The sequence below is a fragment of the Onychostruthus taczanowskii genome, unplaced genomic scaffold, assembly GCF_017590055.1.
Source record: "Onychostruthus taczanowskii isolate IOZ18803 unplaced genomic scaffold, ASM1759005v1 scaffold22, whole genome shotgun sequence".
Classification (NCBI taxonomy): Eukaryota; Metazoa; Chordata; class Aves; order Passeriformes; family Passeridae; genus Onychostruthus; species Onychostruthus taczanowskii.
This window is the reverse complement of record NW_024499462.1, coordinates 12,954,323-12,981,324: the sequence shown is the minus strand read 5'-3', so window position 1 is coordinate 12,981,324 and position 27,002 is coordinate 12,954,323. Positions and strand designations below refer to the sequence as shown.

Below are 27,002 nucleotides of genomic sequence, written 5' to 3'. Positions count from 1 at the left end.
ATATTACTAGTAATAAGAAGGAAGACCAGTGAGTGCAAGTAGAAAACCATACAGACTTACCAGAGCTCATTGTGGCAGAGGGACTTGACTTTTCCACTTCTGGATTTTGTTTATGTCTGTTTAAAGTGAAAGGCAGAATGATTACATTATGTGTCCAGACAGCACTGGACACAACGCTGAACATGCATGATCACAAGAGTCAAGGTAAGAGTCATAGTGTCTTTAAAAAAATTACTTTCAAAAGCCAAGTGGATTCATGTCAAGCACCATATACTTTTTTTTTCTGATAATTATCAGAAATTAAAGACTATTTCTACCTAATACAAGCACTGCTTCCAGACTTTAAGATTAATCTTCATACAAAATTGAAAGACAGTAATTTAAGCCCAAGAGTCTATAAAGGGCAAAGTGCAAGTCTGACTAGTTTCTAATATATAAACTGTGCATCACCTTTTAAGAGAATTTTAAAAAAATCAAAGTGACACTAAAAGCTTTATACTAAAACCCTCAAATTGGAGCTTTTCCATATTTCAAGGCAATCTGGTACTCATATCAAAGCTAATCTCTCCATTGAAAGATATAACAATACAGAAGAGATGCACTTGTTAAAATGAATATTATAACTTCGGCACCAATCATTTCCAGCTGTGCAATGCTGCTGATATCTTCAGGATCAGACTCCACTAAGTGAAAGGTGAAAGCTGGAAGCTTTAATTCTCCTGTTACCAAAGGCAGTGAAATTGCCAACCCAAGAGGAAAAAGTACCAGATGGGGACCAGAAGAAAAAGTCAATTTTCATGGTGAGGACAATTGTGAGGCCTATCTGTCCTCACTCCTGTGGGGACTTGATACCTGCAGGAAACAGGTTTCAGTGTCACAGATGTTGGTTTGAACAGCCAAAGAGCATTTTTACAAAAAAGTGTGTGTTTGACAAGATTGCTCAATTCTCTAAACATCCTAGGTTGAATTAAAAGTCCTTCAATTTTGTGTTCCTATCTCCACCTCTCCCCCCGCCAAAAAGTTAACCCCAAACAAAGTGAGTTCAAGTGTAGCTCCAGACAATTAATGGCCTTCCTGACACCAACAGAAATTGCAAAATCATGCAAAACCAAGAAGCCCAAACTGAGGAGTATAGGGAAAATTGCTTGGGGAAACAAGAAACTAAACAACAGTTGGAAATACTTTTCCTTTTACATGAACTGGAGGCAGCAGTGGAACATTGAAAGAGATGAAAATTCCCTTCAGGGAACTGAATTTGTTTTCCTGCCTCAAGCATCCCCTTTCTTAACCAGCAATTGTTTCATGCCAGCCAGAATATAATGAGCATGTTCAACAGACACTCAAATGGAAAGAAAACCCAGCAAGCAAGTATAGCAACAGATGAGTCTATAAAATGAGACAATATCTGGGCTCCCCAGCAAGCCACCCTAGGAATAGGTGCCAACACTTAACTCTTTAAATATTTCCTTCACTAAAATACCCACATAAGATATACGCTGTGGTTTCATGAAGCCTCAGCAGGATTCAGCCTAGCTCCAAGCTGATCCCAGTAAAATACAATGTAAAGTGGAGGGTACAGTATAAAACCAATCAACAACAAAAAGGGAGTCCAGCTTGAAAGGCTGGCTGCCTGATTTTACCTGCCCATACAGTATCTGCTTGTTGTTTCTACCATTTCATATTAGAAGTGAGTCCCTGAAATAGTAGTGGTTGACACAGCCTGAAAATGTAGACAAACATACTTAGTAATAATGGTCCTTCTGATCTCTGTACATTTCCATTCCAGAAAGATGCCTTAGATCAAGCAAATCAGAAAGAAACAGTCTAAAATTATGTTATCCAGCTTAAGGAGATTTGTAGCAATATTTGTGCTCTTCTACACATGGAAAAATGTTATATATTAAATTTACTGGCATAAATACCAGTTCTTCCATGGGCCAGGAGAAAAGCACAAGGGGCGACACTGCAGTAAATCTCATCTCAGCTTTAGGATCAACCTCTCTCCGAAGCTGAGGAGGTTGCTGATACCCAGGTGTTTTAACTCGGCGCTGGCCCTCCCTGTGGGCTTCATGCAAGTCAACACAGAATTTCTTCCACTCCAAGCATCTCCAAGAGGTTGCAATGCTTTCCTCTGGTATGCAAGAATGAAAAGGAGTGGGAAAAAATAATTCAATATATTACCTTTTCAGGAGAGGAAAGAGGATTTACTGGCTATGATGTCTGGGCAAAGGCAGGGTTCACTGCTGCTGCAATGCCAGAGCAACACTCCCCCTTCCACAAAGGGACTGTCTCCCACAATGGCAGTATCTGAGCAATTAAACTCGCCATCACATGCTCCACCATTTTAAAAAGTCTCATTTGTTTGGAAACAGTGACATCACAACTGCCATAAAATTCTGATTTCAGTCATTCTTTTTGATTCAAGCCTTGACATCACTTAACAGTGTGAAGCACTGACCTTCACTGCATTAAGGAAAGCATTTAGGAAAGAATTCACACCAAAAAGAAGCATAATTATTTAGCATTAATAGAGTAAATTACTTTTTACAAACAAGTGATTTGAGGAAAAAATAAAGCAATAATTAAAGAAGATTGCTAAAATTAAATGGAAGATGTGTACAAACCCATTAGATCTAGATTGGATCTGGAAAAATTAGTTTTCCATATATCCCCACATGTACTAGCAATTACGGAATTCAATTAAAATAACAAGCATCCAGTGTTCACTTCGTGTGAAAGTAATCAGCTTCCTTCAAGCACTCAAACGTGCTTAGTGGAAGTTCCATACACAGAATGGATTCAGCGTGCTCAGGGTGAGAGTAACCAATCCTGTCCCTGTGTTGGTCTAACTCCAGAAACTCCATTTAAAAGCTGATTTTGATCAGCTGAGAATCTGCGCACAGATCTGCTGCAGGCAAGGAGAAAGAGCTCCTGTTGAGATTGACAAAATTACAGGGCACGTTTGGAGCTGAGAACATGCTTTGCACCTTATTGCATCAGGGCTACAGAGTTATTCTACCTGTCTTCCATATACTTGATCCAAAGCACAAACTGAAGTCCTATTAGGCCTATCTCAGGCATAGGCTGCCCTTGGGATCAGATGGACAGTCCAGCCAGGTAACACATCTGGCTCCATGGTGCGGGGCAGGCAAGTATTGGCCTGTAACAGCTGGGAAGGCACATACTGTAAGCCAGGGTGCTATGGACGTTTGGATGGTACATCCTTAGGCAGGTTAGTCCCTGCCAGACTGGGTAGACAGGCTGTCCCTGGAAACAAAGTGGGTATGGAATCATTTGCTGCTCCCAGTTCCCTTCAAGAACCTTCTGCAGACATGACCAAGCTGTTCCTGCAGACACACATAATATGCACAGCATATTTCAGAAGAGAGTGTTTCAAAGGGAACCAAGAATGAGGTCCCTCATGTCAGTGTTAAAAACTGAGAACTCCCTATTGCCAGATCAGGCAAAGAAAAAAAGAAAAATACTAGAAAAAGTACTCCAAAGCAAAACCTCCACATGTCTCCTTTCAGCTCCCTGCTCCAACCAGCTAACCAGTGTGTCCTTGCCAGACTGGAATTAGTGCCTTTCCTGAAACAACAGACATAGCAGCAAAGGTTTCAAAGCTGCACACATGCAAAACACAATGAAAGGTAAGGAATTCCTCAGGGCATAAGCCGGCAGCTGTAACCCTGAACATGCCAATGTCCATACGTAACATCCACCAACTCCTTGTCAGCTCAGTCCTACCTCTAGACAGATGTTTAATTTTTCCTTCCTCCCGGTCACCCCCAACACATTTCTCCAAGGCTGCAGTCCCTTCCCTACTTGGTGTGGAAAAGAGAGCAGCATGTTCAGAAGCCTATTTAGGAGGAATGCAGATAAGTGGCAACCACTTCTGTACAGCCTGTCTGGATTATCTCACATGCTCTAAAGGTTTGAATACTCCCCCTACAAAGGCAGGGGTAACAAACAGCTCATTAATAGTTCTGAGAAAGGACACATGCTCTTAGGTCACTGGTATCTCAGCTAAGAGTCGTGGGCAGTCGTTATTTTTGGTGGTCTAATGTGAGTGTGGGGAAAAGTAACTTCCTTTCTTCCCTTGTTATTAATGACAGCTCCGGTGACTCACACAGGATTTTAAAACAATTGCTAGGCATGAGATGAACATTCAAAACTTATTGTGCTTGTCCCTTATATTTCTGAGATGTAGACTCCTTTATTTTCCTCAGTTTCAAGTTTTTCACGTTTTCAAAGCTTCCTCTCTAAATACAAGAGCTTTACGTGTTTTGTGGATGCATTTAAAAAAAATAAAATTCTTATTTATATTAGTATAAAGTAGGAGCTGAGGCTATCAGAAAAAATTGCAAGCTTTCAGACTGAAAGGGTGATTAGCAATCACAAAACTTACTTTTCACCTGGTCACACATCACTGGCAGCACTCATTTGTTTCACCCCAGCTCAGACCCTTTCTCACAATGCCATCAGTGTCCCTGACCCAAATGCCCCTTTTCAACAAGACATGTCAGCAATATGGAGTCTCAAATCTGGAAAGTGGGCAAAGAGCTGCACTGCAGTCAGTGCCTCTCACCAGCATGTTCCTCTGCTTAAAGGAACTTGCTGGAAAACACATCTCCTGTGCACTTCTCACCTCACATCATATAAAACATGACAAGAAAAAAAAAACTTAGAATAGAGCAGGCAGCTCAGGCTAACCCAGGCAATCAGCTCTGCCTTCAACTATCATTATTCTCTCATTCTGGAATACTGAAATACGTTGTCTGTCATTTTTATTTTAAGGGTTAAAGAACATCCTGTCATTCCTTCAGAAGACATTATGCTCCTAAGAATAAAAGTCATGAAAAGACTATGAGTAAGCAAGCAGAGCACATAGAATAATCACACAAATTCTGTACAAGACAACAGCTTCCACACACTTCTGCAAGTGTTAAGACAGCAGAGAGAGAGCACTGAAAGCTTACTAAATGAAACAAATGGCATCATTACATAACAGCTTGGATACAGTGTTCTTATAAATAATTGAACTTACAGCTGTTACAATAAACAAACACAACACATTTCAAATGCAGTACTGCTTCCTTTTTTTTCTTTAAATATAGTTTGTGTCTGTTGCCTTCCAATGGGCAAAATTACATTATCTGGGGCATAGGTGCCAGTTTTTGTGCAATATATAAGGCATGTGCCTCAATAATAAAAGTTAAATAGGAAATGTAAACTAGGAGCTACAGCTTTAAGAATTCCGAGATACTTTTGAACTAAGTCATCTTACAGTCATCAACTTCAGAGTAAATAAGTTTACTGCAACCTGAGTTGACTCAGTTCAAGGTTACCACTTGTGGAGCAGGGGTCAGAAAAGAATCTCCTGGGTCATCCAGCCTACTCCCATGCTATTGCAGGCAACTGTGTCATACAACCCTGTGCAAGAACACTTCACATTCCAGCTTAAAACTGCTAAAATTTCCCGCCTCCACTGCCCTTCCTGGAAGCCTGCCCCAGAACTCATTCCTCTTATGGCACGAATGCTGTTTCTCATTTACAACCTAAGTCATATTCATTCATGAGCAGCTACAGACAAATTGTTTTGCACCAACACAATTTTTCTGTCTATGCAGGTCTTCCTCCTTGCACTCAGCCCTATCCATGCATTTTTACAAAGCAATTGCACCTCTGAGTCTTCCTCAGAAATGCAGCTGCATTCCCAAAGAAAGTGGCCAGCATGCTGTCACCCATCTCATTAAAATCTGGCAAATAGTGAAAGGCTTTAAAAGGTTGGCAGGTCAAAGTCTAAACTCCACTTAACGTCACAAAGCCAGCTAGCAAACATGCCCAACAGCTGAACAGCAAGGCTGAAAAGGTAAATCATCTCTTTTTGTCCATTCTACCTCTGACCTGTATACTAAAATGAATTCCATTATTAGTGCTAGTTCAGATAGTGATTTGATGTCTATAGGAACCTCCCTGCAAAGAAACAGACTGGAATAATTTCATACTAGCCACTAAACCTTCATTAAAAACACTGACTTATACCTGGAAGACTGTGTAGATGAAAGGTGGCTCTAGCTTGAGCCATCAACCTCCTGCTCTGCTGCAGACTCAGGGTTGGAAAACAGCCATCCAGAAGGTTGTTTGGATCACAGCAGACTCGACATGCACATTACCACCAGTTCCCACTGGATAAGAAACTGCTCACATCCCTGCCTTACAGTCAAAAACATTTCTTCTCCTGACAATAGACTCTCCTGACAATAGACTCCAAATACACTGTAACTGGGCTTTGACTTCCTCCTGACTCTGTAATGACTGCCCTCTGTCTTTAGTATTTGGTGGCTGAGACGTGGTGACAGTAACCCTGGCCCGTGTATCATGGGTGTCAGCTGAAGAAACAAATGCCTTTCTGCCACACCCATACGCCCAAGCAACTCGCGTGAACATTTTGAAACTTCAGAAAGAAAGCCAAAATTTTCCAGGATATTTCAAATAAAGTCTCATCTCCATCTTAGCAAAAGACACAAAGAACAGCACTTGACAGCAGCAGAAGTTGAGATTTCTTTTCAGATTTATCTGCAATATGTATGATCATATCTCATAGATGGAAACACTTTATAAACAAGCCGATGTACATCCTATAAAAGGGAACTCGCAGGGCACAGATCTCAGGCTGCCAGCTCCAGGGAAGGCTGTAAACAATTTAACAGCATACCACAGCCTGGGACTGTCCAGGACACTTAACTGACATTCACACAGGAACTGCGGCAAGGAGCACACAACTACCAAAATCGGAATTTATTTGCAGGTAAAGGGTAATTCATTCCATGACACCCAATTTACCTTTGTTGCAAAAGGAAAATCTTTCAATCTGCAATCACCTAGCCAAGAGGATGCTGGCTTTGTACTTCAGCTGGAAGAAATGGAGGATTCATTGAGTTCAAGCTGTTGTGAGACTACTTGTAAGAGCTGTGCAGCTGGGGTGCTCTGGGTACTGCACCTAACTCTCTGCAGACCTCTGATACGGGGCCACTTGTGCCTCAGCAAACAATTGCTGTAAATAAACAGACCCAAATTCCAGAAGCCCTAATTATGTATAACAATGAATCCATTCAGCTGACAGCAGGATTGAGGGACACAAACACTGCACTGCATTTACTACAGTGAATGGCATTCTATAAATACAAATCAATTAGATCATCTAAACAACATCCAGCAGCTTCTCTTGCATGACTTTGTATAACAAAGACTACAAAGGCTGTCTTCACCTTTATCACACACTCTCAAACAGTAAAGTAGTAAATAAGAGGAAGTTGCATTAAGTAGAAATACTAATTAGAGAATGACTAGTGTCTCAAAGTTCAAATCCTGTTTACAAACATTTCATAAAAATTAAAGAGAAGACTCTGATGCACCTCTGAGATATAAAACAGGTACTTTAGATACTTTAATGTTACAGACCACTTCATACCACTCCAGACACATCCTTAGATTTCCAGTTGTGTAAGGCAGAGGAATTGTGCAGACCTGAATGAGTGCTCACTGTGGCAACCACACCAAATGTTAATTACAACCTCTTCTAGCATTAGCTGTTCTGAAGCTCTGTACAAACACTCATTAAGCAACAGCTAAAACTTTTCAAGACATATAGGTGATAGTCTTATTTTACACCAAGATTTGGGCCTCTATCCTATGCAGCATCCAAAACTAGCTGATCTGGCATAGTGTAACAGGGCCTTACAAGTATCAGTCTTACAGGTTGCTTTTTATAGTTTGAAAATAAGAAAAATCCGTTTGAGAGTTGGTCTCCCTTACAAACAACTGCAACAACCTCCAGAGAACAACACAGAGTTAAGTCTAACCAAAGCACACAGGGAGCCAGGCATACAATACTGCCAAGACATCTCTGACAAGCCCAGTTGGAAGCAAGCTGAAATGAGACAAGGTCATTTTCTTTAGCCTTTTCCAACCTGGAAGCATTGCTATGCTAGCAAAATTGCCAGGGAACTAATTCATCTGCTTGGATATCAGACACAAAATGGTCTCAGCAAAACTCAGAAGGCTGGCCACTGGCTTGCTAGTCCTGATGGACTGTGCTGCCTCCAGAGTCACCTACACACCACAAGGAAGGACACAGCGACTGCTTCTCTAAAAACACTTGCAGAAAACCAAACTGATGGGTGAAGCAACAGTCTGACATTCCAAGTGTCTCCAGAAATAGCAGAAAGTTACATTCCAGAAGCCAGTCCTCAACTTTACTTTCCTCTGACTCCTCCTGCTTCTGGTGACAAATTCATATATTGCTGAGAATTCCAATCCATTCTCTTCACTTTCCTCTTAAGTAGCTGCCTCAGAATCTGCATTCAGGAACGCCTTTCAATTTCTCCTTCCCATAAAAATAATTAGGAGAAAGATCCAATCACTAGGGTAAGGAGGCAAGGGCATGCCCATTTCCCTTAATCAGAACACAAACCCATGTAATGACTACTTTGATTTGCCTCTTTTCAATCAGCAACCGGAAATACCTATCCAAATGAAAGCATTCTGAAAATCACTGCGCACTGCCCACCAGACCTACCCACTCAGTGTATATTAGCATATGCCAGAGTCTCATAAAGTCCTGGGAGTTCAGCTCACAGCAGGTCTAGCAGAGGTAGATGTGACTAACTGTGACTAGAAACCGTACTGGTGTCCTTACCTCAATTCAGGCTTTTCAGTCAATGGAGCCATTGACTCGTGATTTCACTCCACGAGAGGCACAAAAGAGTTAAGAAAACCTTTCACTGTGTTGCCCAGTCACTTGGCTGCTGAAGTGTAAGAAATTTGTGGAGACATCTCTCTTTCTTTCTGGCACCCTTAAATACTTTGCTCCTCCTACTGCTGTGCTTTAATTAGCCAGCTGGTTCTTAGTCACCCCATCCTGTCACTAGGCTTGCTCACCAACAGCCACCCCCACCCAGCCTGCCTGTCACTGCCCTGCCACTGTCATCACGAAGGACACCGTCTCTTCCTGCAGCTCTGGAGCTGGGGAATGGAAAGAGAAAAAGGTTGGAGGAGACATTCCAGGGTAGCATTGGTATGGGATGCACTTGAGAAGTGACTGAAAGACCTTGAAGGGATGTTAAATTACAAGTAAAGTACTTGAAAAAGCACTTTTCTGGTTTTTTAAATCAGGCAGCATTCATTTGCCTGGGAAGGAAAATTTTCATTAGCACTGGACATGGCAGATCCTATTTCAATGGCTAGGAGCTGAAGGGGCAGCTAAAGTTTCTGCTCTTGGCAGTTGAGATTTGTAGCATAAATACCTGACATGACACAAGGAGAAACTAACTGCTTGTATGGCTATTATGTATTATATGCCCACTCCTTGAGCATTGTAACAGGCATCAAAGAAGTTTCTGAGCCATCAGCAGTACTAGGGTGTCCCTAGAGTGGAGTGCCCCCACCACGGTGCAACTTGGCAACCTAAAACTTGCCGTGGAGTGGAGGTGATGGTAGCTTTTAGGAGAGCAAGGCTATACTGACACATCCCCTGACCTGGGCAGCCCATTAGTGAGGAAGGTGAACTGCAGCACAGAATCACCCTTCCTTCCACAGCCAATGCCTATAACACAAACAACTGGGACAAAGATTTCCTCAGCTCAGACCTTGGAGGCTGGCTCATACAAGAACAAGTGGTAATTTAATAGTGGAAATAATTTGAAGGAGGCCCCTAAGCCTCTTGGTACTTTCCTTTGTCACCAGCACTGGCTTTCATGACTGACATTCCACTATGTCTCTATTTGCAGCCTGTCCCTGGATTTTGATTCCTCAAATACACACGTACAGGCATTGATCTGCTGCCAAACTTACAGACTGATAAAATGTACTGAAAATTATTGCAAGACGAGCATCTCAGCATTCAAATGAGACCTACTAGAAAGTAACACAGATGGCAAGAGTTGCTGATTGCAGAAGGGCATAGAGCAAAACTGATTCTGTAGGTCAAAGCTTACACTACCGATTCTTTCAGTAAAATGTTCGCAAAGGACACAGAACAAAGGTCTCCAAATACCTACACATATAAACCCATACTGATCCTCTATCAAATGCTGACTCAGGTTCAGTCAGCAACACAAGCTCTCCTTTTTCCTCCCCAATAAATCCTTTAGCATCCCAATACTTACCTCCCACCAAATGAAGCATTTCATTGTAAACCAAAATAGGCATAACTCCGACTTGGTGTATTGGCTAAGGGGCCAGAAAGGGCTGTTCCATTTTACTTCATTGAAGACCAATCCCAAACCTCAGTGTGAACATAGCAGTGGTAGTTCTAATCACAGCAAACAAAGGGGTCTGCAGCCCACATTTACTACCACATCCCAAAGACTAAGGTTGGGGAGCTAGAACCTGGGCTTTTGATTTCATCTACCACAGCAGATACCAGACACTATTAGCAAAACTCAGGCCTGGATCTAGGTTTAGGTTTTAGTCCCTTTACATTTGAGGCGTGTTTGGTTTGGGTAGAAGAGAAAGAGGGCCATTTCAGACATATCAACAGTCAGAATAAAGGGTGATGGAAAACAACATGTATGTTTTGAGTGGTCAGATCCTATCTCCTATTTAAAAAAGAAAATGCAAACCAATCAACCAAACAAAAAACCCTAACCCCATGTGGCTCTCAAAAACAAAGCAGAAAAGCCAACAAAAACCCCCACATTCTCCTAAGTAAGCTGTGCAGCCATTACCAACTCCAGTTATTTGAAACATACTTATTTACACAACATGAAACACAGTTTACACAGTATGCAACAGGAGATACCCCTCAGAACCCAAAGACAACCTCCTTGATCTCCTTCATGTCTGTTGTGAAGCCTGGACTACATGAGCGCAGGTCAGTTGGAAGCTGTATTTGCTGTGTAGCAGAGGATTACAAACAAGCCCCTGATAGTTTGCCTTCAGGTAACAAAAATGACAGTGAATAAAAAAAAAAGCATACTGTAAAAATAACAGCTAGTGAATGAAAGCATGGCTCCTAGGGAGAGGCAAAGTAAGGAAGGATCCAGAAGTTGACTCAGGTCCAAATTTAAGATGGTCAGATCAAGATGAGGTTTGAAACATTCTTGGTCTTTGCAGAAACCAGCTTAGAGGATCTTCAAACAGCCTGGCAAGGAGGGAGGGGTTTCTGTTACAGACCACCACTTGAATGGAAAACAGAATTTTCACAGAATTCCACCTGGGTGAAAAGCACCAAGCTTTGTCTGGCTGCAGAGCCCCAAAGCTTGGTTGTTTCTAAAGTCAACCTTGAGTGCAGGATAAAAAGCTTTATGAAGTGTTGATGTTTTACCATCAACCCACTGTACAAATGTACTATGCACTGCAATTTTCCTGGCATCTGCTGCTGCACAATCTCTGCTGTGTTTTTCCCCATAATACCACGTCTTTGTGAAAGATAATTTCACCATGGTAGTGGAAGGAAATAGCAAAAAGGAACAAATTCATTTTCTCAACAAAGGACATCTTTGGCATGAGAGAAGTAGATGCTGGTTCTAGGATATTCTGGACGCCTGCTCTAGTAGCCACTGGACAAACCTGCTTTCACTGGAGGGAGTAATTTTACCAGTTATAAGCTACCCTGGAAAGTTCTGTTGCACAATCCATGCAGGTTTTTTTATTTTGGTAAATATCACACAGCCATACTAGTTCTTTTATGCCACTCCAAAATGACACTAGGCTTTCCAGCTACCAGAAGAAGGCAGAGGTGCTGTGATATGCAGTTTAGAAAAGGAGGTACTTTTGATAGATCTGGGAAATGCTAAACAAAAGTGATTGAAGTTACTTCATTCCGCAGATGGAGGAGGAAAGCAAGCAAGCTTACATCATGCTAGTGCTTTTAGTTCAGTTCCAGGGTTTGAATTGCAAAACAAAACTCAGCCAAAATAACACGTTGCTGCCAGAGTTCCACCCAGTACTGTCAATGAGCACAAACTCATTCACCCAACATCCTTGCCCTGCTCTTTTACAAAACAGCCACCCAGGTTGTGGTTAGGATAGTATGACAGCACCCTCCCTGCTATAAAAGATGAGCCCCACCTTGCCCCAAAGCTCCCAACACCTGGACCCCCTTGACCTGAGCCTGAATTCTGCAGCTCAGTCCTGCCCAGCTGAAATGCAAGGGAAGCAGCACCACTGCAGAATGAAATACTGTCATCAGCAGCCCCTATAATCTGCCAGGCTGCTCCTTCCAACTGCACAAGGACTCAGGAAGCACTTCCACGTGAGTCTGCGTGGCATGAGGGGGTCAGACTATCATCAAAGACTGAGAAAAATTCCTTGGAAAGGTGTATACAGGTCTTTTAAGAGCTCTAGATAGGAACCTAATCTGTCAGTAGGAGCAAGTCTTCAGGACTAAAGTTAAGGGCCAGCAAGAGGTCCTTGTAACAACAAGGTATGTACTACCCCAGTGAAAGCACATAACATGCTAAGAGAAAGAATAGCAGATAATAGAAAGCAAAGTGCTAAAATAATTTCTCAAATAGCTGAGAAAAGCAAATGCAAAATTTGTCTTCCTTGCTGAAGACTGAAGAACTGTCCTAGTGTCCCTTCTGGCTGTTGAAAATTAGGGCTGTACTGGACATCAGTGATGCCCCATTTTAAACAGAATGACATACCACCTGCTAGGATCACAGTTTACCTGCACTCAGGATCCACAGCATCTTAAGGGAAACCTCAGTGAGAGACACGGCACCTGCTGCTGTTGCCTTCTGACTGCCAAACTCCACGTGAGGTGGACAGACTCTTACACCAGCACAAGCTGGGAGTGATCAGCTGTTTAGCAGGCACCAGAGTAAAACATTTTTTCCAGCTCCTGCTGATCTGCTGACCTATTTTAACTCCTATGCATAAAAGAAAGTATAACCTTGCTCCTCTTCCTAGAATAGCTGCTGACCCTGGTCCAAGCAATTTTGTGAAATTCAGGACCTATTAACTATACAATACTATATGGGAAAAACTTGGGGCTCAGCTATGTTTATGCTCAGGGAAGTCCTAGAAAATGAATGGCAGTTACAGAATGACACTGACACAGCATGCATCCTCACCTACACATAAGCATCTCCAGCCCTTTGTACTCAGCGCTGCCACGTACACTCAGGCAAAATGGAAGCAAAACTTGCATGCTGGGATTTGTGGCATATGTGTCAAACTGGGGTGTGGGACACAAGGGACTCAATGATCACTGGATTGCTTGTGGCAGGAGAACCCAGGCTTGTGTTCCTCTACTACAAAAGGACAAAGGCACTTCCTAAGCTTAGTTTAGGCCAGAGCTGTGCTTACTGATCCAACCAGCACCTCAGTCAATGAAAGGCACTGCTGACTGTGAAGGCAACAGAATACATCCCAATCAATATGAAAAGCTTCTGTAAAGGCACCAGCCGTTTACCACTGCTCTTAACCTTTGTGCTGTAGGGCTTAAATGAGCCTTAAGGTAGTGTCAGGACAAAAATCACCTCCTATATGACACAGAAATGAGCAAAGTTTTGCAAAATTCTCTCATTTTTCTTTAGACCAAAAATACTCAGATACTAGCATAATCCCTGTGAGAGCACCTGAGCTTACTGCCTCTTCCAAAGACAGTGATTTGCTAAGTTGCTGAGAGTAAAAAAGGCGATACAGGAGTGCAGTAAAGAAGGGAACTTGTAGAAGCAGAAAAGAAAATTTAAACTGTGCTCTCTCTCCATCTCAGCATTTTCTTGCAATGTTTTTTCCTGCACCCTAAGTGCTAAAGACAAATTACTATCAAATCAGGCTACTCACAGTTGATCTTCTGTTCTCCAGGAACAGAAATACAGAGCCAAAAGAAGCAACATGTCTTCCAGTCGACAAGCCTGGGCATTCACAGAAACTAAGTCCCAGCAGTTCTGTCAAATGTATTTGTTGTGTGTGCCATTAATAAGCAAAAATCCAGCCCAAAACACCAGGCTGAGGAGAAATTTAGATTCTAACTTGGTCAGCTGGCCAGTTACATTCGTAACTATGAAAGCTAATGAGCAACTAATCATATTTCACAGTTCACAGCTGAAAGTCATTTCCTTTAGGAATTAATGATGGTTTAAATAATTTTTTATTCCTCTCCCATGAACTGTGGCTGTCACAGAGTTTTGACGGCCTTACTTTAAATCTGTCTTCAAAGAACAACACTTTGGTACATGTGTATTGAGAGGAAAAGTGCTTAAACCTCTCCAAGGGGAAGAAGAGAAAAGCTGATCTTCCCTCATCCCCCCACTCCCAACCCACAAACATTTCTTGTCACAGCAAAGAAACAGCAACTGGATGACTAAATAATGATAATGACTGCTGCTCAGTGCACTGCTGGGCTTTGATTAGATTCTTCTTGGCCTCTAACCAGATTTAAGAGAAAAAAAAAAAACAACCAAAAACAAAACCCCAAAGAAAACACATTGGCCGTTTAGAAGAGGCAGGACTGATCCTAACAGGATCAGTACAGTGCTCAGTTAAGATGCTCTGGGGTCACTGTCTCTGTCCAGAAAGACCAGATCCTTCACTTTAGTGACTTGGAATGAAGTAAACAAAGACATTGCCCATCAGGCCATGAGCTGCTCCCACGGCCCTTTGCATCAAAAGTTCCATAGCCCAAAAACCACAGCTAAACAGGCCTTGGGGAACATCCACCTCTGGAAGCCCAGGGGTGTTGAAATTTTCACATCCTAAACTAACTGCCCTGTGCCAAACAGGCAGGAGCTATGAATGTATGAGCAGATTGGGAAGACATTAAGGAAAACATCTGAAACACACTGTCCCTTCCAGAATCTCTGCCTCATCGACACTCCATCTGTTCCCAAAAATTCAATGGAAAAAATGAAAACTCCATTTTCCCAATCTCTTTAAATTCACTCTCACTGTTACTGCTCTGGTTTCTGGCACAGTGCTGCATCATTTAAACCTCTATTACAGTCTCTGATGGGCAGAGCCAGTGCAGAGGTGGTGTGATCAACCAGCTGAAACCAAAAGTACATTCTGGGCAACACCTTCCTCTAGAAGACATTCTGCTCTGACCCAAAGGAAAGTTGTGAAAGAATACTTGTTACACCTTACAGCAGCTTGTGTGAATAACCTTCAACATTCACCCAAAGCAACAAATTCCAGAACTGAATAAGGCAGCAGCTATTGAGCAGCAGGCTATGGAAAATCTGGCCATGAGTAAGAATACCTTCAACTCTTTAGCAACTCTCCAACAGCTCTGTGTGAACACTAAGGGCACTTTTTCTCAGTTATTGAGCCTTGGACCTACGGTAGCATTTTCCACGCTTTGACTCCCTCACTATGACAACAAAGGATTTGCTCAATATATATCCACTGTGCTTTCACAGGTTAACTTTGTTTTCTGGTGCACTGGCTAGATGTTTTCCTTCCCTTTCCGTGCCTTTGGTCCACCTAGACAGGCCTGGAACTGTTTTGCATTGCAGATCAATGCATATTGCATTGATGTCGTATGCATTTTTCTCTCATATAAAAAAGATAATGTAAAAAGGGCCATTTAGGGCTGCACCTAAACTGGAATAGGGGCTAAAGAGTAGGTTGTTCTCCTTCAAACTCCCATATGGGCTATTCAGGCCCAGGTACTCAATGCTGTGAACTCCCTGACGAACACATGTGCTTGATGCCACATGACAGCCAGTAGGACTAAGGAGGCATCACAAATAAGGGAAGAAATGCAGATGTCATCACTTGGCTGATGACACAGGTCAGCCATAGCACAAGCATGAGACACAGTGACTTCCAGGCATGTCTCTGAGAATCAAGGCTTCTTGGAGATGCTCGTTTTCCAGATCAATGCCTGACTGTGTATTTCTGCCCGGAAGAGAACCAAATATCACATTCCCTTCCCTCTAAAGCAGTCAAACTGAGAGGAGGGAGCTCCCATCCCTTTTTCAGCCAAAGTACAGGCTCACATTCAGGCTGGGTGTAAAACAGCCCATTGTGCCAATTCAACAGTGGGGTCAATGTGATTTTGCTCATAAGGCAGTAGTAGGAGAATGACATAACATTTGGCTTCATACATCCCAAAAGTTTCTCCAGCTTCCTCTCCAACAGCTTGAACTTTAATTCATTAAAGAGAAGTAATTCTTAAAAGACGGCACCATCAGCTAACAACAGCCTCTGCATGTTCAGCATGCAAGAGACTGTTGCAGGGTTGTGCATCCCCAAAGGAAATTGACATAAACGACCCTTGAGAATCATAATGTCAGTATGGATGTGACTCTGGCATACAGACAAACACCAGGTAAAGAAAGAAGTAAGCAAAATGAATTGTATCTGTAATTTCTGTAAAGCCAGAAATTCAGTCTTTGGTAACTGCTATTTTGACCTTTGCCCTCCTGATCACCAACAGGCTCCCTAGAACAGTCATCCCAAAGGGAAGTCCCAAAATCCCACCCCCTCCATCTGTTTCTGACCTGGAATAAGGCACAGAATATTTACTAGCACTAGCATCAAAATCGACAGAAAAGGATGTCACAAATGCAGCTAGTAAACATTATGGCACAAACAGAGATAGGAACACATCTGACGGTGACAAAGGTGAATTCCTCTGTAATACGGTGGTACTCTCGCCACCATACAGCTTTCTGCTGCACATGCCAGGTAGGCTGCTGCTAGGATGAAAACTCCTTCGCTACAAGTGATAGAGACAGTTGTGATTTTGGTGCTTGAAGTGAGGATGAAGTCTCCCAGTACTGTGCTCCTCCCCCTCCCTTTCAGGATACTCACATCAGCCAGCTGGATGAACTTTCAGGCCCAGCTTAGGACAGGATCTTCTGACGACGACTTGTACTCTGTCTTCTCTTCACATGCAACTGCTACATAACAGCTCATACCTACATAGGTCAAAGAGAAAGAAAATCCTTATTAGTGCCACTAATAGATGTGCCTGCTGTCCAACACACCTACAGAGAGGGCTGTACCAAAGCAATAAGTCATTCATAGAAATAATGCTACTTTTAGATGAAACAATTACCTCTGTTCACCATGCAGGAAGCATAGCATAGTTAGTATAAACATCAGTCTGCCCAGATCGACATCCCAGCATCCTCTGTATGAGAACCAATATTTACAGTTGTCTCCAGGGAAGGCTGAAACCACATCCGTTTTCCTGCCTTTCTGTTAGAGATTCCCCCTTGAGCAGCAAGGAAAGCTGAATAGCACAAATATTCACGCCTCCTTATAACCTACAGTCTGTGTACCAATGTAAATTGCTGTTGATTTCAGCTTCATTTAGTATACTAGTTTGTAAAATGCAAAAAGAAGAAGTAAACACACATCTATGCTTCTATCCCAGATGTGTGAATAGGCTTGTCTGATACAGAGCCTGGGCTGGGAACTAGAAATACATGAAATGTATGTAACTCACCACTGCCAGGAATAAAGAAGGAAGGGTAGATAGTAAATGTATATTAAGAAACATACACATTAGGTTGTATTCAGACAAATTCCTTAGTTAGGATACACAGCTAGACCGACACAGGCAGAATTCACACAGAGAAATTTAATGCTTTTTTGCATGCATTGATGCTTACTAAATGAAATTATGCAACTCCAGTCCAATGTTAAGTCTAAATGGGAAGATCTGACATAGATCTGATAGATGGCTGTGCACCTTTATTGTTTCACTCAATAGCAGTAACAGCAGTCTGCTGTAGTGAGATGCCTCTGCAGTTTGACTTATCAGGTAACTATTGACACACATATTATTACTGGAAAGAAAATTTCCTATAAAGATGTCCAGAGTATGCACCAAGAGAGAGTTAATATTGCAGTAGCAAGGTCAAGCCTGGTTTTCCTGCAACACAAGAAGCTGCCCTGCTGGCATTAACTGCAGTTTGTTTGCTTTCCCAACCTGCCTTGTCCTTGTGCGTTGGCAAAAGGCTGAAGCTGGCCAAAGTCCCAACTACCAAAAGCTGCCCAAAGCAGAGAACTGCTATCACAAGGACTAAGAGCAAGATTGAACGGGGGAGGAGAGAGTAAATGGCACAAAACCCAAACAACAGAAACTTCTCTGGTGCTGAGAATTGTTACAAGAAAGGCTCTAACCTGGCACATAGCCAGCTCAGCAAGGCAAGAGAATACAGAGGAAGGTTATGACTGGTCTGTGCCCCAGTCTAGAGGTAACACCAAAATGCTCAACTTTCCAATGCTCAACTTGGAAATATGCCCCACTTTAGCTCCTGGAGGATCATAAGAAGCTATTTTTGCTGACAAATCTATGCAGGACTCAGAGAAAGATTCAGTTTAGACATATTTTATACCCACTGCTGTGGGAATACTTCACTTTCTGTCAATGGCAGCAAAATTAGGGAGCTGAGAGTATCAGACAGAAAGGACACCATACCAAGAAGTTTTCAACATGTTTTAATTTTACTTCTGTTAGTAGTCAGCTGTGTGCTGGCTTAATCTATTTCTAAGAGTTTGATTTCTACCAAGCAAAGTGTGATGAAAGAGTTTCTAATAATACAAGAGGTACTTGGATAGTGCCTGCATAAGAAACCAGCAACTGGCACTAATGATAACTGAGCTGCCCAGTGAGGTACAAAAAGCAAGTTCCACATGGAAACATTGAATGAATGCAGCAGGTGAGAAAATCAAGCAAATGGAGAGAAAACAAAAAAAAAAAAAAAGAAAAAAACCAAAAAAAAAAAAAAACAAAAAAAAAAAAAACCAAAAAAAAAAAAAAAAAAAAAACCCAAAAAAAAACCCCCCCCCCAAAAAAAAAAACCCCCCCCCAAAAAAAAAAACAAAAAAAAAAAACCAAACAAACAAAAAAAAACCCCACAAAACCAAATCAAAATCTCACCACACTGCTAATAAAGAGGTTAAAGAGGTTTCCCTGCAGAGTTTAGAGTTTTCTTCCTTCTTTTTTTTTTTTCCTTTAATTGTTACAACTAAGGGTTTTCCTAACTCTAGACACATTTTGAGTTTACAGACAAATAAATCACTGTGGCTTAGTGCAAACTTCAGGTTGTGTAGTTCTGATGCATTGAGCCACAGTCTCAATCTGTCCTGGTACCCAAAGCTGGTATAAGAGGCTTTTCAGAATGACATGGGAAGGGAATAGCAGGAACACCATGGGGATGAGACTAAAGTACAAAAGCAGTAAGGTCTACAAATTTACAGATGTTTCTGGAGGCTGTTTTATTCCATGCTAAGGACTGATACACTGGCTGACAATACTATGGTAGTGCAGAATCAAGCTCTCTTGCTTCTTCTCCCTCTTTCAGATCAACAGCCAGGCACATCTTAAAAGAGTTGGACACAGGCCACACTCAAACCACATCCCTATGGAGGAAGGAATGCTGCCAAAAGCAAAAAGGAGAGGTGAGAAACCAGAGAAAATTTCTTGTTGCAGACAGTGGCCAGGCATGATCCAGAAGGACAAATCTATGAATACACTTATGAGCCCTGATAAGGACACCTAGTCCCAACTAAGCCACTGTAGACACTAACATCAGCTCAGCATGCTGCTATTCTTGCAGTAATTTTCCACACTCCACAGCCTGAGCTCACACACAACCAAGCAGACAGCACAGCTTCCAGTACCCCTTGGGCAGCAATGGAAAACACTCTCCAAGTGATCTCACACCTGAACACAACACGAGGGCAGCACACACACACACACAGCCTCCAGCTCAAGAACTGGAGGTGCCAAGCAAAAGAAACATAGGAGTCTCACATTGTTTTCAAGGTAAAAAGAGAAAGGGTCTGACCCTGCTTGACTTCATCACGTTGTTTGTACAGCACGCTGTACTTTGGGCACTGAGCTGCAAAATCAAAGCAAGTACAATGGCAATGAAAATATAATCAAACACATCAGTGTGGGACCAGCTTTGCAATGGAAAAGTAAGGAGCTGGAAACTAAGATCAACAAACAATCCTCAGATCTAAAGGCCATTTAGAAAACAACAAATTCAAGCAGCTCTGTAAGACTAGTAGGATAAAAACATTATATTTGCCATTGTCCACATAAGAACAGGCAGTCCCTTTTCAAGGAATGTAAATGAAAAAGACACATGAAGGGGAAAAAAGATGCATGGATGAGGAGTGATTTGACCTGATCACACCAGAATCAGTGCCAGGAACAAACTGTGACTCCAGCTTTCCTAGCACAATGCTCTCTCTATCCATGGGCTATACTGCCTCCAAAGCTGAAAACTGACACCCACCTTTTGAAAGCATTTTCACTGAAAACTACTTGTCACCATCCCACCTGCTGGAGCTTTCAACTCCCTGCAGTGCTCATAGCAGAGGTGTCCAAGTGAGCACTTGATAATCCACAGAAGGCTGAATCCACCAAGCTAAACTGAACAACCAGCAAATAAATCAAGCTGATCTATTTTCTCAATGCTGATCACACAGTGCCCAGACAAACCCTTCAGCTGGCAAAGCTACAGGTGAGGCCAACCATCAGTACTGGTAAAGCAACAAGAAGCAGTGTGGAAGGGAAGACAAGGGGCTCTGTCTTCAACCTGAGCAACTGTTTGCTAAGCTGATGCTTGTCCTTGGTCTCACATATAGTTATGCCCTTCCACTCTGGAAGTCCTAAGACTTGTCATTCAGCTCAGGAGAGGTATCAACAGATCTTTTGAAAATTTCTTATCTGAGCCACTCCATCACAAGAGTTCTAGCTTAAGTATCAAATACAGCAAAAATGCCATCCTCAGCTAATGCAGCAAAGATCAAATTCTGGTAATTTTTTTGCTAACTAAAATTATTAATAATAATGATAGTAGTAATAATAATAATTACTAGTTAATCAAACTTACTGATGAGTCATCTCTAATATCCTCAGGTTTTGGATAGTTTCTTAGATTTTAGAAAAAAACTGCCTTTATGCTATGAATATGGACTGCTTAGGGACAGATGGGCAGAGTTCAGCCTGTCTCTATGGACTAGAATGACTCAAAGAATACTGCTTTGGGCTAACAGAAATACTAAAGACAACAGTGATGTTGTTACTAATCTACATGCAAGGCCAGATCCTGCTAAAGCCTGTCATTTTCAGTGAAGCCAACAAAAGAAGCACAAATACATTTCAGGGTAGATCCTGATTTCTCAAGATTGGCTTCAATTTTCTCCAATACATAAATGAACTCTTCTGCCTGGTAGACCTTTCATTTTAGTGAGCTTATGTAAACCAGTGGCTTTCTTCATCCACTGCTCAACAAACATGACCTATATAGTATGTGACCTCCAAATGCAAACTCCTTACATGGACTACTTGGGTTCAACTCTTTTGAGAAAAAATTGCCAGCACATAACAGATTAGCTCGAGCTTCCTCCTCAGAAGAGGCTGCTGCCAAAATTCCTCTTTCAGCTTTGTTCAGACCATGCTCAAAAGACTGCTTTTACCTGCCCAAACGAATCCAAATGAATCCTTGAAATCCATTTCACCTCGTCTCCAACACAGTGCAGGCAGCATACACCTCCATGGCATAGGCAGCAGGGCCAGCCTGGTGCAAAGCACCCTTATTTGCTCAGGTGTGGCTCCTTCTGCTTGGGCATAGCAGCAGGCAGCATTCCAGCAGCACTTTGCAGAAGAAAAACTGCCCAGAAGGAGCTAATACATACAAACCATTAATACAGGCTTTCCCCAAAATAATACCCATTAAGACATGCAGGAAGCTGTAGAGAATGGTAAAGTGTCAGCTCTCAATATGACAGAATTTAAGAGCACATTTGCACACAAAGGGAGAAGAGAAGTGGATATCTGCAGAGCAGGTATCCCCGTTTCTTCTACATCTGCATCTCAAAACTGAGGTCAGGAATAAACAGAAAACAAACATGCAAAGGAACAAGGTCATGGTATATCTCAACAATCACAGAGAACCAAGCTTGTAGATCAATGCTGATCTGCTCTCAGATCCTTAAGATGTAATTTCAGCAACACACATTTGATTATCCCTACAATTCCCTTGATATTTCTTGAAAGGGAAAAAAAAATGTGTCACCAGCATGTAGATGGTGATCAGAAAGCACAGCACTGCAGTGATGCCAGAGCTCAGGGCACATTCTCACTTTGTCACCATTTTCCATTAGCTAATACTGTCAGCTCCAGAGAGGTGAGATATGACTTCGCCCAGGGTAATACCATCCACATACAGAGGTTACTCTCGACTGACCCCAGCCTAAGGGAGATTATAGTCAACCCCTCCCCCTCCCACCTCTTTCACCACCTCTATATTTAACTGCAGATTAACTCATTTCCTCTATCCACATGTAAGATTAAAGTGCACCAAGTGCTGTCAGCTCAAGCAGAGCCTCAGTGCATCCTCATGCAAATCACCACTCAGTGCATGTTTTAAAGTATGTCAAGGAGGAGAATGAGTCACACCTTCATACTCACAAAACCACACACTTGCTTCTCAAGAAGTAAAACTGGCTGGCAGCCCAAGTCCCCAGAATAGTAAGAGATATCTCCAATTCTAATCTTTCCCTGTCTGTTACATAAATCTCAGAGACATAAGAAGTGCCACTATTTCCCAATGTGTTTGAATGAAATGTGGGTCAGTGACCAAAGCAAAGGGTCAAACACAGTGACCTGGCCTTCAGGCGCTGCATTGATTACACTTCTCTAGGAGGAAACAATAGCCCCTCATTCCATGAAGAAGAGAAAATAATGCAACAAAATCTCACTCAGCTCTCATGCTCACTAGGTTTGGTTCAAAGAGGCTGAGAACTACAAAACTGTCTAGAAAAATGAAACACCAGCAGGGAAGGGAGAGAGAAATAGAAAGCAGTGAAAGACTTTTCAGCCTGCAATGCCACTCATGAAGGGCTTTGTACAAGGATGAAAATGCTTCCCTCAGACTGTAGCTCTCCACCCACTGTGAGGCAGACTCCCAGGAAGGAGAGAGGTGCTCTACACTGTGAGGGGGGCAGCAGCCATAGCCCCAGGGCTGCAGGGATGTCACCCTTGCCTGGTCACAGCACTGCTGTGCTCCAGCCCTTGAGGGCCACAGCCAGCACCTGACACTCCCATGGAAAGCAGGTGCCTTTTGCATTTGTACCCTCCCTCTGCATCTCAAGACACTACATCAGCAGACAGCATTTTATTGGTACCTGACCTCTCTGGAAATCACTTGGAGACCTGCTTTATAAGATCTTTATTGCAGTTTGAAGCAAGCATTAGGAATTTGTAAATAAAGCTGTGACTTTAAATCCAGCCACATGAGTTAACACCATAGGGAATACACTTTTTCACAGCTAGCAACCATAGTAATGTATTTTACCTCAATGAACACAGAAAGGGGGAAGCATGCAACACTGAGAACAGGGGTAAGTTTCTTGCCTTAGATTTTTTACTTTATAGGATTTACTGAGTAAATCCTATAAAGTAAAAAATAGTAATCCTATAAAGTAAAAACACTTGTTTTCCTCATCTCCCTAATCTCTCTTGGTCTAACACTTCAAGCAATGAGGTTCCCCTTAAATTCCAATGGCTAAAAAAGAGGCCTCCCTATTTTTGCCAAAAATAATAGAAAATCATTGTGGACAGCAAGCAGGGAAACATGCAGAAGAGCTACTGGCATTTGCTTCAGCTGAACAGCTGGAATAAGTTGTCAATTCCCCTTACTGTATCCTCCAACTGCACTGCCTGGCAAAGGGGGCTACTAAAAAAGAAAGAAATGAAAGAAAATGCTTATGACAAGCTTATGACGTATCTGAAAAGCAATCACTGTGTCTCCATTATTCAAGAAACTCTGAAACAACAAACAGATGGAAATGAGAAAAGAAACAGTAGAATGACAAAGACGATTCAGCCATAGATTGCAGGAGCAATGGGGCATGGCAGGCAGAGGTACTATTGCCAGAGCAGAATCTGTCTGATCTAACACAGGGAATGTATTGCCTGGGAATGAAATCACAACATGCTGTGCAGAGACACAACTGCTAATATTTGGTGCTGCCATGCATATACCAAAACAGAGATGAACATACACCAAAATATAGAGAACAAAGAGTAAAGTAGCTGAAACCTCCCATGAAAAGAAAGATCTACCTTGCAGGGATCAAAAACTACCAAGGTGGTGGTGATTCTCTTTCAGCTCAGGCATTCCCAGAGGACAATAAATAGATTGTCATGATTTTCCATTTATTTAAGAATGTATTTTGGGGTGAACATGTGTCAGTTTTGTTTTCTGGCAGTATGAGGTCACTATATAAAATTTATGGCATACTTAGGACACATCTAAAAATCAATAGCAGGCTTCCAGTGAGCTGAGAAGCTGAAACACTGAACAGATGGAAAGGAGAAAAAGAACAATGCACTGCATGGGGTCACTATCAGTTCATAGAAAAGACACACAGTCCATGAGCTGTGTGATAGATGTGAAAGGCCCCTCTGCTTTCTCTGTACGTGCTTTTTCATTGCTCCATGTTGCAATGAAACTGCAAGCATGTCTCATGGAAACAAGTCACATTTCTTGCTTCTATCCTTGTCTGCCAATGTGCTTACACACCACCACCGCCTGTGTTTGCACACATGCTTATTTTATTTTTCTGCTGAGACTTTAAAAATGGAGTTCTTTTTGTTGCTCTTGTAATTCAGAAATTAGACGCTGAAAACAGGGTCTATTCTTGGCAAACAAAAAAAAGGGCAAAAGACTCTTGATCAGGTCTACAGGAAAAGAATACTTCCTGTTCTAAAGAACAAATTAATGTTTCATATTTCTTTAAGCCTCATATTGTTTTGATGTCTTTATACATAACAGAAGAAATGAAAATTGATTGTAACCACCATGAGACAAATTCTTATCAGAGTCCCTTCCAATTCTGATTTTGTGCCTGAACAGTGCAAGTGACCAAGTAGCTGGCAAAGTTACATCAGGTATGATTGTGGCAACGCTAACAGTCAGGCACCCATAAAATGGGTGAAAACAACTAACAAAGAAACATCTTCTGCTCAGCCTCCCTGAAAGTCTAACCCTCTATCAGTCATCAGCTCTCAGAGGGTCAGTGTTTGGCCCAAAGCACAGCTACCTCACACTGCAGGGTACTGCTACAGGATGCTGAAGGGAGAACACAGGAGACAATCTCAAGGCTGCTACTTCTGCTGGATAATGCACCACCCTGCCTAGGGTGGCAGGATCTTACAAACATGATTTAAGACAATTCCTCCTTGTCTTAAGCACAGGAAGGGAATAATGGAAGGAGCAGCCTGAAACAGGTGTTTGGAAGCTGTGGAAGTCCAGAGACCACACCATTACCTGGGCTGGGATTCATAAGGAACCAGGCAAAAGCCACAGTAAGAATCAGGCAGACTCTTGAGGCAGCAGCCCAGAAAACCTGACTCGTTAACCAATGTATAATTAAATAATACCAAGGAACCTTGTAAGATTAGACAACTGAATCAAATCAGTGCTTAAGAGAAAAGGTGACAAATGTACACTGAGGTTACAAAGAAGGATTAAAGGAATATTTAGCTGAAAAGGATGGAAGCATAGAAGAAAAGCTGATTAATTTCAGGCTGCAAGTCAAATAATGAGTGAATAATTGTGAAGCACCGATTTATCCTGCTCCATGCTAGAAGAAGGCACTAGGTGTAATAGATATTATTTTATAAAAATAAATTTTTAAAGTTGGCATGAAAATCAGCATGAAGAATTTATTACCACAGGGCAAGAAGGGAACACTGTAGGGAAATATCTTTACTGGCTTTCAAAAATGATTAGACAATTATATTAACATAAACAATAGCTATAACTGGCAGAGCTACATGAAGAGTTACAAGAATAATCAGCCCAAAGGCACCTCTCTCCTCCATTTGCAGCCCTATATTTGTGCCTTCAGGCAAGGTCTGCTCTTTCTGAGTCACTGAGGAATTAAACAGGCTGTGAAATTCATGTTTGTCCCTTACATGGTTTTGTGTGTAATGGATGCTCCAACCATGGGTTTGGATTCTCAGTGTTTTGGGATGCACTAATGCCAGTGAGCAAGGTTGAAGCTTTGTCTGGTAGGACTGGTAATTCTACTCCTTTAATGAGCTGGAAAGCTAATGAGCACAGCAGCAATTTGCTTACTTTAGCTCAAGCATCGTCCCACTAAAGTCTGCCCCAGCTGTGACTCAGTCTGCTCTTGAGCACCAAAAAAACCCATCTTTGGTCTTCATACTCAGACCTCCCCGAAGTACATGAGATTTGACAGATTCTTTCTTATATAATGGCCTTAAAAGCCACCCTGTCTTCAACAAAGCCCCCATGCTAAAAAAGAGCCCAGATTTTTAAAATCCACTCTTCCAAAACCCGAAATAATTCCAAAATGTCACTGCAAAAATAAAGAATTCTTCACACATAGCTCCAGTTGAGTAACGACATTCAGTCTTTAACCAAAAATCTCCTGGGAAATTCCTGAAGCTTGAACCTATTCAGAATTGCCCTCAGCAGAGTTGCTGTAAACCATATACAATCTCCCAGTTAGTTAAGGATGGACACAGCACAAAGTGCCACCTCCTGGTCTGATAACACTGTTGGGCACTGCACATCTAGTATGGTGTTGTCAGCTCCTACAATGTGTGATGCTTTCAATACGGCCACACATAATGGAAATGAGAGATTGCATGAGACTCTCAGCTTCCCTGTAAGATACATAAAAAAACAACCCCCAAAATAAACACCAAAATAAAACACTCATAGTGAAGAAAAAAAGCTTGGAGAACCAGGAAAGATCAGAATGAGAAGGCAAAGAAAAGTAATTCTGATATATATTCTTGAATAACAAGCAGAGATAGCTTAATTTGGGATGGGGGAACTCACATTCTGATTCAAGAATATCTGAAGTGGCAATACCACAAAAATAGAACACAGGACTTCACAGGTCCCCCAGGCATTCACTCTTAGGAAATACAGATCCTACTTTAGACACAGGCCTACAATACAAAGGAGAAAGGAGGGGAAAGTCAAAAAGAAGCTGAAATGCTAAAAAGCTAAATGCTTGGTGACGTTTCTTAGGAG

At 42.0% G+C, this 27,002-nt stretch overlaps 1 protein-coding gene across 43 annotated transcripts in view; it reads right to left on the bottom strand.

The window, feature by feature from the left end:
- SORBS1 (sorbin and SH3 domain containing 1) overlaps window positions 1–27,002 on the bottom strand; it is a 160,628-nt gene that overhangs the window by 65,236 nt on the left and 68,390 nt on the right. For 10 of the 43 annotated variants that reach the window (XM_041404723.1, XM_041404726.1, XM_041404724.1 and 7 more), the window contains exons 1-2: window positions 8,702–8,832; window positions 61–116 (exon numbers count right to left, since the gene is read on the bottom strand). In XM_041404723.1, the coding sequence (XP_041260657.1) occupies window positions 61–116; window positions 8,702–8,733 (88 nt within the window). In that variant the 5' untranslated portion in view covers window positions 8,734–8,832. Of the gene's footprint in view, window positions 1–60; window positions 117–6,045; window positions 6,265–8,701; window positions 8,836–16,770; window positions 16,878–27,002 lie in introns of those variants that run through there. The other 33 variants (XM_041404746.1, XM_041404758.1, XM_041404738.1 and 30 more) reach the window with 9 other exon arrangements.